General features: G+C 46.5%; 1 protein-coding gene across 9 annotated transcripts in view; it reads left to right on the forward strand.

Annotated features, from left to right (window-relative positions):
- The window catches only part of RASAL2 (RAS protein activator like 2), a 176,257-nt gene extending 161,850 nt beyond the window's left edge, over nt 1-14,407 (forward strand). For 4 of the 9 annotated variants that reach the window (XM_069862629.1, XM_069862627.1, XM_069862630.1 and 1 more), the window contains 6 exons: nt 273-472; nt 2,279-3,140; nt 7,117-7,251; nt 8,591-8,793; nt 9,279-9,366; nt 13,479-14,405. In XM_069862629.1, the coding sequence (XP_069718730.1) occupies nt 273-472; nt 2,279-3,140; nt 7,117-7,251; nt 8,591-8,793; nt 9,279-9,366; nt 13,479-13,643 (1,653 nt within the window). In that variant the 3' untranslated portion in view covers nt 13,644-14,405. The other 5 variants (XM_069862625.1, XM_069862626.1, XM_069862624.1 and 2 more) reach the window with 5 other exon arrangements.
- The last annotated feature ends 1,682 nt before the right edge of the window (nt 14,408-16,089 follow it).

A 16,089-nucleotide genomic window follows, 5' to 3' on the forward strand; every position in this document is an offset into this window, starting at 1 on the left:
AGTTTTGTTTAATTGAGCATGATTTTTATTTTTGGGGGTCAATCCTAATTTCTTTTCTATTTCCTTTTCTTTCCTCAATGTCTGCTGCACCCTGTTTCGTCTCCTCCATCCATCTCGTCGCCGTGGTTACGCTGCTCCGTAACACTGCATTACGGTCCTGGCACACCCGCACACAACCACCCACCCTCCTTCCTTCCACCTCCACCCCTCCGCCTCTGTGCATCGTTATCAAAAAAAACTGGCGGATGTCGCGGTGCTTGTTGTCCAATTAGGGTGAAAATTCCTTCCTACAGGCGACCGTGGCAAAACTGGGGCCTCTTCCTCGTATTCTTGCTGATATCACTAAATCAGTGACCAACCCGACACCAGTACAGCAGCAGCTGAGACGTCTCACTGAGCACAGCTCTAGTCCCAACGTCAGTGGCAGTCTCTCCTCAGGGCTTCAGAAGATATTTGAGGACCCCACTGATGGGTATGTAATGACCAGAGCTCAAGGGAAGATGTGGGATAAGGGGGTTGTTAGGCCTGTTAAGAGTTGAGTGCTTCATCTGTAGGAGTCAGTGACTTAAGCTGTTAAAAACCAATTTTGCAATTCACTGCTGGTCTGAGAGAGCAGATCCATAGTCAGCCTTAACGGGCTGAGACAGGCTGAGAGAGCTGGTGGTGTTCAGCCTGCAGAAGAGAAGGCTCCAAGGAGACCTTAGAGCAGCTTCCAGTGCCTGAAAGGGGTTACAGGAAAGCTGGGGACAGACTTTCTAGCAAGGCCTGTTGTGACAGGACAAGGAGTACTGGTTTTAAACTAAGGGAGGGGAGATTTAAACTGGATATGTGTCACAGTTTAGCCCGGCCTGGCCAATTTCAGCAGCTAAAACCGAGATGGGCTCTCAATTCCCTTCCTCCCACCCCTGAGGAAATGGAAATTATAGGAATAATAATGATGAAATAATAAGAAAGTAATAACATAATGCAAATATATGAAATCACACCCCCACCCCTCGATGACCCTGCTTCACCACAAATACTGCAGAGCAGACACGAGGGAATGGCTCTACAGCCAGGAGGGAGCTGAGCTCAGGATCTGGATTTAAGACTGCATGGCTCCAGGATCAGGAGCGAGCAGACAGACGAGGTCCCCGCTGGACTTTGGCTGTCAAAGAACAGAGAGAGGCTCTCATGATCTCTCAGTTTTATCGCAAATGTGACATCTAGGGGATGGAATGTTCTGTGGTCAGTTTGGGGTCACCTGTCCTGTCTGCCCCTCCATGCAGGTGTGACCTTCTCCACCCCTTTCACTTACGGCTCCACCAGCTCAGGGATGGCCTTGGTTTCTATAGGAATAAGTCTAAGCAATGGCCTTTCTGCGTCCCAGTGCCCCGTGTGATCACTGCCAGAGAGAAACCCTGTCTGAAAAACACGCGGTTACCTTCAGAAAATTAAGTTACTTAGGAAAGACTTAGCTGAAAAGGTAGAAAACTGACTCTAATTTAGCTCAAACCACAACAATATAAGGAAAAAAATTTTTGCGCTGAGGGTGGTATAACACTGGCACAGGTTGCCCAGAGAGGTAGTGGAGGTCCCATCCCTGGAAACATTCAAGATCATGTTGGACCAGGTTTTGAGCGACCTCATGGAGTTAAAGATGTCCCTGCTCGTTGCAGAGGAGTTTGTGTGTGTGACCTGTAAAGGTCCCTCCCAACCCAAAGCCTTCTGTGATTCTACAATAACGTTTCCTTCTTGCAACCTGGCCACTTATTTACTGCTCGTAAAGAAAATTGGACTGCAGGTGGAACTTGGTGCTGTTGAAACAGTGAAAATAGTCCCTCTCCTGTCTAGTGCAGGGTTTCACACACTGTAATAGCTGTTAATTTGAATTCAAAAACTGTGGCAGAACTGCCAAAGAGCTTGGATGCCATGGTCTCCCAGTACTTTCCGTGCCACCAGGTACAAGGGCCAGTTTTGTAGTGAAGAAGTGTCTTCCCTCGCAGCTCACACCTAGATCTACAGGAGCCTTCAGACAATTCCTGTTGACTCCTGTTGAATCCATAATGCTGGCAAAGGGTTAGATGGAATCTGAAACCCTCTGAAGTCTTGCTGGAGACTGAAGTGTCTGAAGGGAAAGATTCAGTGGGAATGAACACGAGGAGCTCATAAGAGGCAATCTGGTTCCTTGAAGCTTTCAGTTGAGGAGGAGGTTAAATGAGGTAGAAAGACTTTGCTGGGACAGATCTCTCAGGGTCTTGGCTGCTTAAAAATTAACAAGTTCTTTTCCACTCCACAGTGACTTGCATAAGCTGAAGTCTCCAACCCAGGACAATGTAGATGGTTGTTTCAGGGGCAAGACCCTGCTGTTGGTTCAGCAGGCGTCCACCCAGAGCATGACTTATTCAGACAAGGATGAAAGAGAAAACCTTTTGACCAATGGACGTAGCATCTCTCTCATGGACCTCCAAGATCCTCACAGTGCTCACAGCGACCACTCTTCTGTCGTGCACGACGTGCCTTTGCGCCTGGCTGGCAGCCAGCTCTCCATCACGCAGGTGGCGAACATCAAACAGCTGTGGGAAACCCAGAGCACCCCCCAGAGCGCTCCCCAGGTGAGAAGACCTCTGCACCCAGCTTTGAACCAACAGGGGAGCCTCCAGCCTCTGTCATTCCAGAACCCAGTTTACCATCTCAACAACCCAACCCTGCCGATGCTGAAGGCCTCTGTGGACTCCAGCCTGGAGAACTTGAGCACTGCCAGCTCCCGGAGCCGAAGCAACAGCGAAGATTTCAAACTCAGCGGACCCAGCAACAGCAGCATGGAGGACTTCACCAAGCGGAGCACGCAGAGCGAGGACTTCTCCCGGCGCCACACGGTCCCCGACAAGCACGTCCCCATCGCCCTGCCCCGCCAGAACAGCAGCAGCCAAGCACAGATCCGCAAAATGGATCAAGCTGGGCTGGGCGCTCGGGCCAAAGCGCCGCAGTCCTTGCCGCACAGCACTTCCTTGCGGAGCACGGGCAGCATGTCGGGAGTGTCGGGGGCCATGGTACCTGAGCCCGTTCAGAGTGGGAGCCTGTCCTGGCAGCAGTCCTCATCCTCCAGAGAGAGCCCTGTCCCAAAAGTGAGGGCAATTCAGAGGCAACAAACGCAGCAGGTAAGGAAAACCTTTTTCCAGTGCTTTCTGCTTAGGTGTTTAGCTGATCGCTGCATTGACTTTCAAAGCTTTTTATAGTTGAATTGAGTTGAATGAAGAGTCCTGGCACTTAAGCCAAGGCACCAGTACAAAGCGTAAGGAGTAGTCGTGCTTGTTACCCTTACAAGCTTGGCAAGCCTAGCTTAGGTATTGTTTTATGATGCTTTTGTACTAAATTTACAAGAAAAGCTTTAGTATTTACTAAATAACCTCTCTAGCAAGCCTGCCGAAAGAAATAGAACGTGACAATTTCTCTGAATAAAAAAATAACATAAGCGATTTGAACATAAGTTCAAACTTAGTTTGAACTACATAAGTTCAAACTGTAGTTCGGGTTGCCAGGTGAGAATGCGTTTGCCCTGTGGTGCTAATTTAGAAGCGTAGCTGCCTCAAAACACAGCAATAAACAAAGGTAAACTATCAGAGAATATGCTGCTGCCAAAATAATAAGTACAGGTTTCTTCAGCATGGAGAAATCTCTGTTTCACCAAAATGCAACAATCTATTGGTGGTCCTCAAATACGTACTTGTTTTTAATTAATTGTCCCAAACTACGAATAATGCAAGCACTTTGTTACGGCCTGCTCCTGGCACCAAGAGTGTTCGGGCTCACAAAAAAGATGGCAAAAGAAAAGATGGCACAGATGATCATACAGTGATCAAAACCTAATGCAACCAGTGCAAATATGAACCAGAACAAATACAAATCCAGCAATCAAAATAGTATTTTCACAGCTCAGGAGGCCGATACTACAGTTCTTATCCTTATTTTTCCATCCCTTGGATGAGTAGCGTTGGTAAACACAAATGACTCCAGTCAGAATCCATAGAACACATGCTATAATTTTGGAGCACAGAAAAGGGGGGATGCCCCTTCCTGGCTCTTGGATTCTCCCAAGAGTTTTAAGGTTGAATTTTGTGACCAGAATCACATTAGATCAGATAAATTTTGGAGGCTTAAAACCAGAGCATCAAGAACCTCGATGCAGCAGTTCACGATCAGCTTAATCACATACGAAGCCTCATAATAATTTGTTCTCTCCAAAGGATGGAATTTCAGATCCCAAGGATGGAACTCAGAAAACTGTGTGGTGCTGAAATCTTCAAGAGTATCTTTCACCACTACTTTCTTGTTTCCAGTTAAGATCAGTGGATCTAGATCTTGCTTGCAGAGAAGGAATAAAAGTGTTAACAGTGAATATACAAATTCCTTGGGAAAGGAAACGTTCCCGTTAGGGAAACCAATGTCTGTCCCACAGGTCTTGCCCACTGTACAAGGCATCAAAAAATGGGCAGAGAGGATTGATTGGTAAAGTATCATGAATATAGCTAAGCCCAGTGTGGGAGATTTTTAGGCCAGTAACAAGGATAAATTTGAGGGATAAGCTCCCTTTGCAGTTCCCAGGCATCCACTGTGATCCTGTATTGTATGATCTGCTGAGGAGCTAGTGCCTTTCCTCAGGGCTTGGCACGGGAAGTGCCTACACAAATATGTAAAGAAGGCTTTATTCGGAAGGTGTTAAGGTGAGGAGAAGGTGCAGGTGGTGTGTCTCCAGCCTTTGTGCATACGTCTTAGCAGGTGGCTTCAGCCCTGTCGGTGTTATCAAGAAACGTTCAGTTTGCTCTTTGCAAACCCCTGGGTCTTCACATCTTAAACTGCTGACTGCCCCAAGTACATTGGTTACCTTTGCTTGTTTAGCATCAAAAGGACGTCTCGGACTTCCCTTGTCTCCAGTTATTTTTTCCATTCAGCTTCATAGATGCCTGCCACTATGACTTGATCCAGGTCAGTCTCATTCCCCCTTCTTGCACATCTACTTATTTTTCCACTCTATTTTCTATACTCTTTGTTTCCACTGGATTAATTAGAGTACTTGCTTGTACTTTGTTCAGAGAAATCAATTTGTTCTTTCCTTCCCCACATCCTTGAGAAATGTCTCAAAGCATGCCAAAGCAAGTGGCCAAATTTTTTTTGAGGCAGATTCCATTGCATCTTTTTAATTGCAAATTGTGTTGTGGAATTCTCTTCTTTTTTAAAAAAAAGAAAAAGAGAAAAGAGAATTTGGGCATGTTCTTTCTAGGCATGCTTTGTGGGCGTTATAATTATTGGACTCTGTTCTCTACAAGTCCCATTTGTTTCTGAATATAGAGCTAGGCCCTTTGTTTGCTGGGAGAGGTCACTTTTTGCCTTCCATTTCCATTTAGTAGGTAGGTGGGAACAGAAATGTCAGTGCATTCCTCTGGAAGAGAAGCAAAGAGGGGAATTAATACATGTTCCTAGCAGGCTTTTTCTTTTTTCCCCTTTATTGGAGTATAACTCATAACCCATTAGCATGTGAAACACTTGCCATCCACTTGATGGTCTTTTGAGTTTGGCTGCTGAGAATATCGTGTCCTACAGCTCGGAAGGTTGTCTGGCAAGGCTGGCTACTGATCAGCAGTCTGTTACGAGGCCGATGGTGTAGATTATAGTCACCCTTCTGCTATCTTAGTCCTCCATAACTCCAGCTATGACACTGTGCAGCCATAGCTCTTCCCCCAGTGATTCCTAGAGCCAAAATATTTCCCTCCAAGAGAAACTCGTTGGTGGCAGAGCCGCGCACAGTTCACGGTCTCCCTTGCCATGCTACCTCACAGCAAATACCTTCAGAACACCTGACGTAGGAGCCATGCTGAGCTATTGAAATTGAGAGAGGCTGTTAGCCTTCCTTCCAGCAAAAAGGACTCTGCATCAATCCATGGGGCGATTCCTGCTCCTTGCCTTTGCCTTCATACCCATCTTTGCTGAGCCTTCTGCCCATGCTAGAGTTTTTGTGGCTGCTCGGGACAGCTGAGCTATTGCAGGCAGATCCTCTGGCCTGAGTTGGTGCAGGGTGTGTGCAGGACACGCCAGCCCCGTCCTTGTGAACAAGAGAAACAGAAATGGAGGCTGACTGGGTTCCACACCTGAAAAGAAGCTGTTAGTCCCCCATAAAGAGCTCCTGGCTGGAACTTGGACTTCAGCATCCGCCTGCCAGGGAGCACGTTTCACGCCGGTGCAGAACTGAACCAGGGCAGCAAGCTGGAGAGGTGCTGGTGCACAAAACGAAGCTACAACTGGGGTGGGGGAAGTTAACTTTTTGAGAAATGCAAAAGATCAAGACATTGTTGCTCTTTCGGGGGTGACTATGCTAATTCCTGTGCTTATAAACTGGTCTTTGTCCATGAAAATTGCTTGGAATTCATAGCAAGCCATACTTTCCCCAGCCGTGCAGAGAGTTTCTTGTTTCTATTCTTGGCTTCTTTTCAGACTCCTTAAAGAAGAAAGCCTCTGATGATGTTTTACAGTTCTAGTAAGCACTGCTGGCCCTGACTTCCACACATGGGCTTTTCTGGGTGTGTGTGCTACCAGAGACCATCTAAATCTGACAGATGCTGCACTGATGCTGTTCCACCTCTTTGCCAGTCTTAAGCCCTGCTGTGCTGTCTGGTATCTAAGCCTCCCAGCCCCATCCTTCACTGCGAAGCCTTTCTGCAGCCTGGCTGCTCCCAAGCTGAGCTCCTCAGTGCTCCCCAAACCCGCCTGCCTTGCCTGAACAGACTGCAAACAAAGCTTTGCTGCTGTTTCCTTTGTGAGAGAAATCACTGGTTGAGAAAGCCTCCCTGAGGCTGGCGAAGGGGAAAGGTGGATGTGAACAGAATTTGGAAATGGGAATGTTTCCAGAGAGAAGCTCGCTTAGACACGAAGAAAAATTTCTCAAGCACATTGGTTTTGAGAGGGAATTGGTAAGTGCTATGGGTGCAAAATCAAGGAAGAATGAAACGTCCATGCAAGAGAGCTTTGGGGGAGCCCTTGAGACTGACAGATTCATGGTCATTTTTATTCTCTAAAACTGAATTTTAGCGCTGATTTGTATGTTGTTTCTCTGAAGAATGCTTACAGGTATCTCTTCTCCAGGTTCAGTCACCTGTGGACTCTGCCACCATGTCACCAGTGGAAAGGACGGCTGCCTGGGTTCTCAATAATGGACAGTATGAAGAAGTAGAAGATGATACGGAGCAGAATCCAGATGAAGTAAAACATGCTGAGAAGGTAGATTTAATTCTCTATGCAGTCGACTTGAGGGCCGACAGAGTCCCATCCACCTGCAACCAAGTTCAGAATGGGTTTCAGCACTGTTGGGGCAGAGTCGTGCTCTCAAACACAGCACGTACTGTCCTGTCTGCAGGACAGTATCCCATACTGTACATTAACCCTTGTACAGGCTGTAGCACGTCAAGTGGGTGCAAACTGATATAGCTGAGGCTGTGTACTTTACAGCCTGGTGCTTGGCACTTCTTGCATCGTGAGTCACTGCCTAAGTGTATTAGATCCTGCTCATGTCATTAGTTTTTATGACAACACTATAGCTACAGCATACTGCCTTTTTTCTATGCTTGCAAAGCTTTTTAACAATCATTAAAATCCATCCAAAAAAAAATCATGATTTTTCATCTGGCAGACTGTAGCTTACAATATATACAATATGCGAAGTGATTGTACAGTGTGCTAAGTGCAATTCAGTCTTCATTGCTAGTTGCATTCAGACTTTGTCTTGGTCTTCACCTGAATCAAGTGCCTGTCATCAAGGCAGTACAGTGTTTCTGGGCTACCCAGAAATGTCTATGATCTTTTTTTAAAGTCTGTTTGTTTTCAGGAGTAGATACCATTTTTCCAAATAGAGGACATTTACGTGCTACTGTAGTGATGATGTTCAGTAAGAATTTTGGTATTTTGAGAAGGCAGAGGGTGAGGAGAACATATGGTGGTCAGGAAGCAGGAACATAGGAGAAATTAATGAATCCAGACCAAAGTGGAGTGTGTTGAGATTCATTAAAGTATTGCAGAAGTGATCATCCACTGAGACTAAGTATGAGAACAAAACCGCAGCCACGTAAACTTAACATACCCTGCTCTGTAGTGAATGATTTCCTCTGTATTCACGCATGTTTTCATGTCTTGATGAGGTCCTGGAGAATTAGTTATTTGGGTCCCATACTGGTCCGTTTTTCTAAGTTGGGTCACCCCAGGACATCTTCACAGTTGAGCACTACTAGCAGCTTTTGTCTGGGAACTCCTTGACTCTGGAGTAACTGGGGATGGGATGTTACCAATCAGGAGTGAGGGGCTGTGTCAAAGCTCTCTGATGCTTAAACTTTGGACAGAATGACATCCTGCAGCGTGGGAGTAGCGTAATACTCCATGGGAGCCTACGAGCAACTTGGCTGTAGTTGCCCACAGATGTTTCCTTGTCATTTCTGTTACTTCTATCAACTTATTTTTTGTAATAAGCCCGATGTCCTCCTCTGACCAGCAGCGGAAGATTCTAATGAACTGGTATCTTCCTTCTTCCTTTGCATCTGATTCTTCCCTTCTTCCTTTCCACCTTTAGTATGAACAAGAGATAGCGAAGCTGAAGGAGCGCCTGAAGGTGTCAAGCCGCCGGCTGGAGGAGTACGAGCGGCGGCTCCTGGTGCAAGAGCAGCAAATGCAGAAGCTGCTGATGGAGTACAAGTCCAGGCTGGAAGACAGCGAGGAGAGACTGCGCAGGCAACAGGAGGAGAAGGACAGCCAGATGAAAAGTATCATCAGCAGGTGAGGCTCTGGAAAGTTTGTGTAGGACAAGAAGTCCCCTATGGAATGTGTCCTCTTTGGCACTAAAGCACATAGTTGCATCAGCTTCTTGACATCTCTGGCCTGGTACTACCCTCCCTTAGAGTTGAAGAAATGGAGATGCAGATGTGGGAACTTGCCTCAGATTGCCAGGAGAGTGAAGGAAAAGATTTAGGAATCTTTAACCTCGGTCTTCACTGTAAGGATAGCTGGTCTCTTTGTTTGGAATCTATACTCAAAGCAGTAATTTTCTAGAGTAGTTGCATTTTTGGCAATGTCTATTTTGAAAATAACAAGATTAGGCAGTTGAGAGTGTCAAGTGGCTAGATAAGCTTTTCTGAGTGCAGCAGAATCCTACTCTTGCAAAGCCAGGGCAATCCGAGAAGTCAAACCAACAGGCCAGAATACCTGAAACGCTCTGGAATAATATTAAACTGTCCTGATTTGTACCTATTTTTGCTCATCAGACTTATGGCAGTTGAAGAGGAGCTGAAGAAGGATCATGCAGAGATGCAAGCTGTCATCGATGCAAAGCAGAAAATTATTGATGCACAGGTAAGGAGCTCAGGATCTCCAAGAATCAAATGTTCTGTTTGTAGAACCCATTATCTTCCCCTATCCTCCTGCCCCAGCGTTGTTACCCAGCCCCGAAGCCAGTATTGGCCCATGGTGTTGCACATATGACTTCTCAGAGAGAACTGGGTTTCAAATAAAGACTGTACTGTCTGGCACTGGGCTTTGAGACAGCCCGACAACAAACCACAGGACAGATCGCTTCTCCAACATCTTCTACTTTGCAAAATCCCAAAGGAGTAAAGGACTAGTGATGCATCGCATAGACATTTTTCCGAATGTGGGCCTGGGAGCTCTGGAAGAGCTGTGCCTCATGCCAGCATAGTTTAATTGCAATATGCATGCATCTCAGCTATGCAAGCTAAAAGCATGCCTTTGAATGTTGGACTCAAGAAAGAGAGTGCTTGCAATGAAGCATTGCCCTGTATAATGTCATGTGTGGCATTTCACCCCGTCCGACTGTCCACGTCAGTCCTGGAGAAATGCCCACTTCGCCACAAACCTGCAGCTCTTGCCTCGGTCAACGCAAGTTAGTCGTGGAGAGCGGGACCTGGCGGGCAGTGCATGTGGGTGTGTTGTGTGGGATCATTCCAGCTTTTCTTCTGTGTCTGTGCCGATCCCAGAGGGCAAAGCTTGTACCACAGAACCCAAGACTGGTTTGGTATCTGCCTGCCGTGTTATGTTTGTGATATTTGCATTTGGAGGACATCTTCCCTGTTTCTGGGCTTTTCAGTAGTTCCAGCTGTTAACTTTCCTTAAGAGGGAATCTTAAGCTGACCTGATTCGGGAATAACCGAAAGGATTTCTGAAAGTTGTTTCCCTGCACACAGAGTGGAGGGGTAGGAAGGGAAAGCCTCAGCTGAAAACTGTTAAAGGTGGTACTCATGTATTAAAATCTTTCCTTAAGTGAGCACAAAAGGGCATATGCTGGCCTTTTTCTCCTTTTGAACAGCCAGCAATGATAGAAATGTTTGAGCTCCCATGGTGGAACTATAGGGAAAATACAAAATAGGAAAAGAGCTGTGCTTTTAAAAGCCTGCAAACACTAGGGGCATATTTATAGCTGATTTCTTTGGATAATTTGAAAAGTTCTGTTTTTTCTATTGCCTCTGCCTGTTTCCCACAGTTCCGCAGAAAGGCTGTTCATGAAAGCTGGATTTTTGGATCTGTGCTATCTAATCTGAATTATGTATGAACTTGTATGCAATAACATGGCACCTCTGTTACCTAGACTTGCAGAGTAAAAAGAAAAACTTATTGGAGTTACACAGTGTGTAGTTCCCAGCTGTTGAGCAAGGTGCTCTACGTGGAGGCACCGATGTAGTCACCCTGTCTAGGCACAGCTCAAGATTGAATCCTTTCTGTGAGAACTTGCACTCAAAATGTGAAGTGAGAGATTGCAGTGCTGGAGAAAGAACAGCAGTGTAGTTGCTCACTCTATTTTTTTAATGTCTTGGTAGAGGAGCAGCCTCAAGGAGTTTGCTCAAGGAGTACAGCAAGTGGAGGCTGGAGTAGAAGGTGAATGTGCTGGGCCATTTTTCAGAGGTAGGCACAGACAGGGCATCATGCTGTTACACACTGATGGAATAGCAGCTCATCTGAACACCAGCCCGGTTTTTGAAGGCAGTGATGCTTTTCCCATCTGCCTCCAGAGGGTAAAAGGGACACTAAGCAAACTGATCAAAAGTGGTTTTTGGAGGGGAGGATGTGAGAGGTTGTGCCTGAATAAGAAACTCGTCCTTCACTTTGTTCCCTGTGCCAGAAGTCACTCGCCCTCAGCGTGGGGTTATGGACTAGCAAGGTGGAGAGTGGGCAGTCTGATCCCTCGTGTCACCAGTACGGCACCGAGAGACAAGGGCAGCCTTGTTCTCAGCACGGGGGCTGCTGGCCCTGGCTCCAGGCAGCACCCACATGCCCTGTGGTTCCGACGATTGGCTCTGGGCCTCCCACCCTGACTGAGCAGCAGCCAGGGCTGGCTAACCTCTCCTCGGAGCAGCGGAGCTGCAAACAGTACTAGACCAGTTGCTGTTGCGAGTGACATCTCCGCTGTGTTAAATTACAGGTCATAAATGGGGATGAGATAATACAAACAGGCAAGTAAACCCAATCAGTTCTCTAGCTGAGCAGCACCCAGTCCTGGCCCAGTGCGCTGACCTCCTACCCATTCCAGCTCCTCCCACTCCCTGTGCCCAATTCGTGTGTGTTAGGGACACATTTCTAAGGCTGTATTTTTCTTCAAGCGAGAAGGTGCCTCTACTCCCCAAGCTTACGCTTTTAAGATTGATTTTCCAAGTGTAGATTTCCAGCTGTTTTGCAAACTGGCACAGCGAGCGCCCATCCGTGCCCAAAATAACCAGCCTTTCCTTTGTAAATCTTTGAAAAGCTCTGTTATTGGAAAGAAATTTTAATTTTAAATTATAAACTCCAGGTGAAATTTAGTCGGAGGAGGAGCTTTAACTTGCTAAAGAACACCTTTCTGCTCAGGCAGTTGTGTTTTGCAGGGTTTATTTCAGCATGGAAGGAAAGGCTAAGGCCTTTAACTCCTCCGTTAGTACTTTCTTTGCTTGCGTTGACTGGATCAGCAGAAGCGCTAGGGCAGGCTGTAGCCTGCCTCGCTGTTTGATATCTTGTGCCTCCTCCTCCATTTGCTCTGCTGTTCAGGGCCATAAGTGCAAGCAGCACTTAAATTCTGCTTTGTTTTTGCACCCTGACGCTTCCCCCTGTGGGGAAGCCCACTGAGAAAAGCAAGCATTACCTGGTTACTGATGTACCACACAGCCGATGTGCTGGGATCCAAACCTCCAGGGGCTGCTGTAGCACTTGGGTTCCCTGAGCAGTGTGTCTGAACTATCCCTTAATGTTTGTGCCTTTTGTGCATCATTTTTCCTTCCATTTTGTTTCCAAACGGGCCAGGCTGGGAAGAGACCCTACATGCAGCTTTTTTCCGTTCAAGTAAATTAGACTTTTTTTTCCTTCTCAAAGGAAAAAAGCCACTCAGTAGCATGCAGAGCATATTTACCTGTTGCCATCTCTGTTGCTGCTTTGTGTGGCTGCATTTTTTTCTTTCTTGAGGGAAGATGAAAATCGCCGTTACCAACTGTGCCACCAACTCCTTGGCTTGACCCTCCAGGGTTGTGTCCCACTGCGGATAATCTAGGTGGTAGTAGACTGGGGTTTGTTGATGGGTGTCTAATTTTGATAAATTTAATCCACATCCTTTAGCTTTCTGACTCCTTCCGCTAAAGGTGGAGGCGAGCACTTTCTGTGCCGGAAGAATCAAAACCGGGATGTAGGAACGCTAGATTCGGCAGAGCGCGGGAGCCCCTCTGAGCTGGAATGGGTCTAGGAGCAGCATGTTCAGTGTTTGTTCTTTGTGTTCTGTCGATGGCATCTCCCCCTCCACCCACACTGCCCTCTCCCCCTTCACCTCAAGTTACCCCTTAGTTTTAGCTTTTGGCTGCTTCTCTGTGTTGCTGTTGCACCCTCATTCTGCTGGTCACTGCAGGCTGCCATTATCTGCTTTTATTTATTTATCTATTTATTTCAAGCATACCCTGAGTTTATTCTGAGCACACTCCATCCAAAGTACAGAGGTGATGTTAGATACCACTTGCACTTTTCTCTGCCGATGAAACCTCCACCACTTTTGTTTTCTGCTGCCTGTTTCTGTTTTTCTAACACATTTTTTCATTTAAATTAATTGGCTATTGTTGTTATTAACACCAATACCCTTCCCACCCTCCCATGGCAAAACACTGCTTTTTCCATCTGCCTTGGCTGGAGGCTGCCTGGACAAAGCCCAGGATCCCACCCTGAGTGGGTCAGGTAACCGATGTAATTTTGACTCACCTTCCATCACTCCAAAAGGCCAGGAAGGCCAGAGCAGCCTGTGAAACGCCCGTGGCACGCAGGGGCCGTGTTGCCCCAAGAAAACAGAAAGAGGCAGACATCCCATCCTCCAGAGAACGTTAGCTGAGCTGCCTCTGCCTAGAAAGGAGGCACCGTCACAGCCCTGGGTCCCTGTAAGACAGGCTGGCGGGGCCAAGGCGTTCCCTTTGTGAAGAAACTCTGACTTTGTGGGTTGTTTGTTGCAGGAGAAGCGGATCGTCTCGCTGGACTCTGCCAACACACGGCTCATGAGCGCCCTGACGCAGGTGAAGGAACGCTACAGCATGCAAGTCCGCAATGGCATCTCCCCCACCAATCCCACCAAGCTTTCCATCACGGAGAATGGTGAATTCAAGAATAGCAGCTGCTGATGGGGCGGATGCTGCCAGAGGGAGCAGACTTGAGAAACCTTTAAAACCGCCCCCCTTCCCCCAACAAGTTTACATAATGCTGCTAAAGAAAAATGGAAAAGAGAAAAAAGAACCCTGAAAGGCGGACTTAAGTTCCTCACTCAAGGCCAGGAGAACCAGGCTCCCAAGAACAAGTCCTTCCATATCACTGTGTAAATAGAGGGAGCTCTTGGGTCATGTACAGAAAACGCCAATGTAACACACCAAAAGGAGGTGGATACTGTAGATTTTTTTAATTATTGCTATTTTTATTATTGTTTTTTCTCTTGTTGAAAGCACTGCAGTCCTTGGAGGAGGAAAAGGGGAGTGTGAGTGCCTGTGTGTTGTGGGTGAGAGCGAGCTGAGCTTAGACAGCAGCCAGATAAATCAGGCTGGCTGATACATGTACCTGAGTGGAGTGAGACAGTAGTGAAATGAGTTCTATAAGAAAAGGACGTTGTAGAGAGGAGGGTGCTGGCCTCTTCTCCCAAGTGACAGGGGACAGGACAAGAGGGAATGGCTTCAAGCTCCGCCAGGGGAGGTTTAGGCTAGACGTTAGGAAAAAATTCTTTACAGAAAGGGTCATTGGGCACTGGAACAGGCTGCCCAGGGAGGTGGTTGAGTCACCTTCCCTGGAGGTGTTTAAGGCACGGATGGACAAGGTGCTGAGGGATATGGTTTAGTGTTTGGTAGGAACGGTTGGACTCGGTGATCCGGTGGGTCTCTTCCAACCTGGTTATTCTGTGATTCTGTGATTCTGTGAAAACTCATCTGCTGGTTTTATTCCCCTCTTCTCTAGCTGTTCTTTAATTGAATGCAAACTCAATAGCAAACGTCTTAGCAAGAAAATTGGCTCTTGCTGGATCCTGTACCTACCTTCGGTAGGACTCCAGCAAAGAAAATCCAGTCCCTTTGAACAAGGTAGAAACTTGGAGCAGGAGCTTGTTTCCCTGCATTTGCACACAGCCAGGCTTCCCATCAGACACACAGAGAGAATCTGCCGTTTTCCAAGGTAGGATTCTTTCTTTTTTACCCCACTTCCAAGGCAGTTTTGTATTTTCTGTTTTGAGAATTGACAGACCTGTAAATACTTGTTTTAAAGATTTCTATCCAACCCCTACACTCTGCACTGTGCCGTGGCACCTGGAATTCGTCTTGCACTCCATCAGACCAGCCAGGTTAATGCTCTGAGGAAAGGGCTAACCGAGGGGTGCCCATGCCCAGACAGGCAGGCTGCCGTATGCACAATTCCCTTTTTCCTAGAGCATTTCTCTATTTTAACTCAATTTCACTATTTCAGCTACTAGCTTAGCCAGTCTCACTCCAATCAGAGATACTTTCTGCACGTTTGTGTTTAAAGATGTTGCGTTTCCATTGAAATTTGCCTTTCCCTGGATACTTTTTTTGAAGTTCTGTACACACTAGTTTTTTCTCAAGGAGTTTGGACTGAGCTTTGATCTCCAATTGCTTTCAGTTGCATTTCATGGAACCACGCTTGCAGGCTGTATGTGAATGCGTGTGTAATTACAAAGTGACCTTGTGGAACACGGTGACATTCGCAAATGGAAAAAGATTAACAAGAAATGATACAGTATTGTCAATTCTCATGATTTCGACAAATGCCACGATATCTAGTCTGAAGGTTTTTTAAATCCCTGAATTCTAGACTCAGGTAATAAGGTGTGAATCTTTCACTTTCACATCTTGGTATACGTTTCTATCCCCCAGAGTCTCTAAGTAAGTAAAACTATGGCAACAGCAACTGAAATTTTGAATTACAGGCATACACTAATAACAGTGAGCGTGTCAACCCTTTAAACACGTTATGAAGATTAGAAATTGGAAGAGTTGACTTCAAAACAAGACCCTCAAGGGGGTGCCTTGCTGTGGGCTGTGTTTAGCAGACAGTTTAGGCTGCAACTAAGAACAAGTAAAACATACAGCCTGCAACGGTGGAGGGGGTCAGAGCTGATGATCTGATTTATCCGTTCTGGCCTCGGTTTCTGGATCTCTAAAGTGGTACAGCATTAGAGATGTAGACATTTCTAAGCTGACTTCTTGACTTGCTGGCAGTGAGCCATGTGACGTTGAACATGAAGGATTGACAATACTGAGGACCCAAATTCAGTGTCTGTTGTCAGGTTTGTTCCTTGAGGGTGAGTCAGTCACACCTCATTGGGCAAATCCGTCTTGTGACCACTATGTTAACTGTTCTGCTTGATTGTTGTGTTGTGATACTTAAGTTAAATGTCCTCACGCAAGTATGTTACGTTCATTAACTATGCATTAAATACGGTGTTCCCCTCTCCTGCACTGTAGGATGCATAAGAAAAATGTCTATGAATCTCTCCTATCAAGGCCTTGGCTGTTAAATCACCTTGAGAGACTTGTCTGCAGTGAGTTGGGATTTATATTTAATGCTTAGTCC

This window comes from Phaenicophaeus curvirostris, chromosome 8, assembly GCF_032191515.1.
Source record: "Phaenicophaeus curvirostris isolate KB17595 chromosome 8, BPBGC_Pcur_1.0, whole genome shotgun sequence".
NCBI classification, from domain to species: domain Eukaryota; kingdom Metazoa; phylum Chordata; class Aves; order Cuculiformes; family Cuculidae; genus Phaenicophaeus; species Phaenicophaeus curvirostris.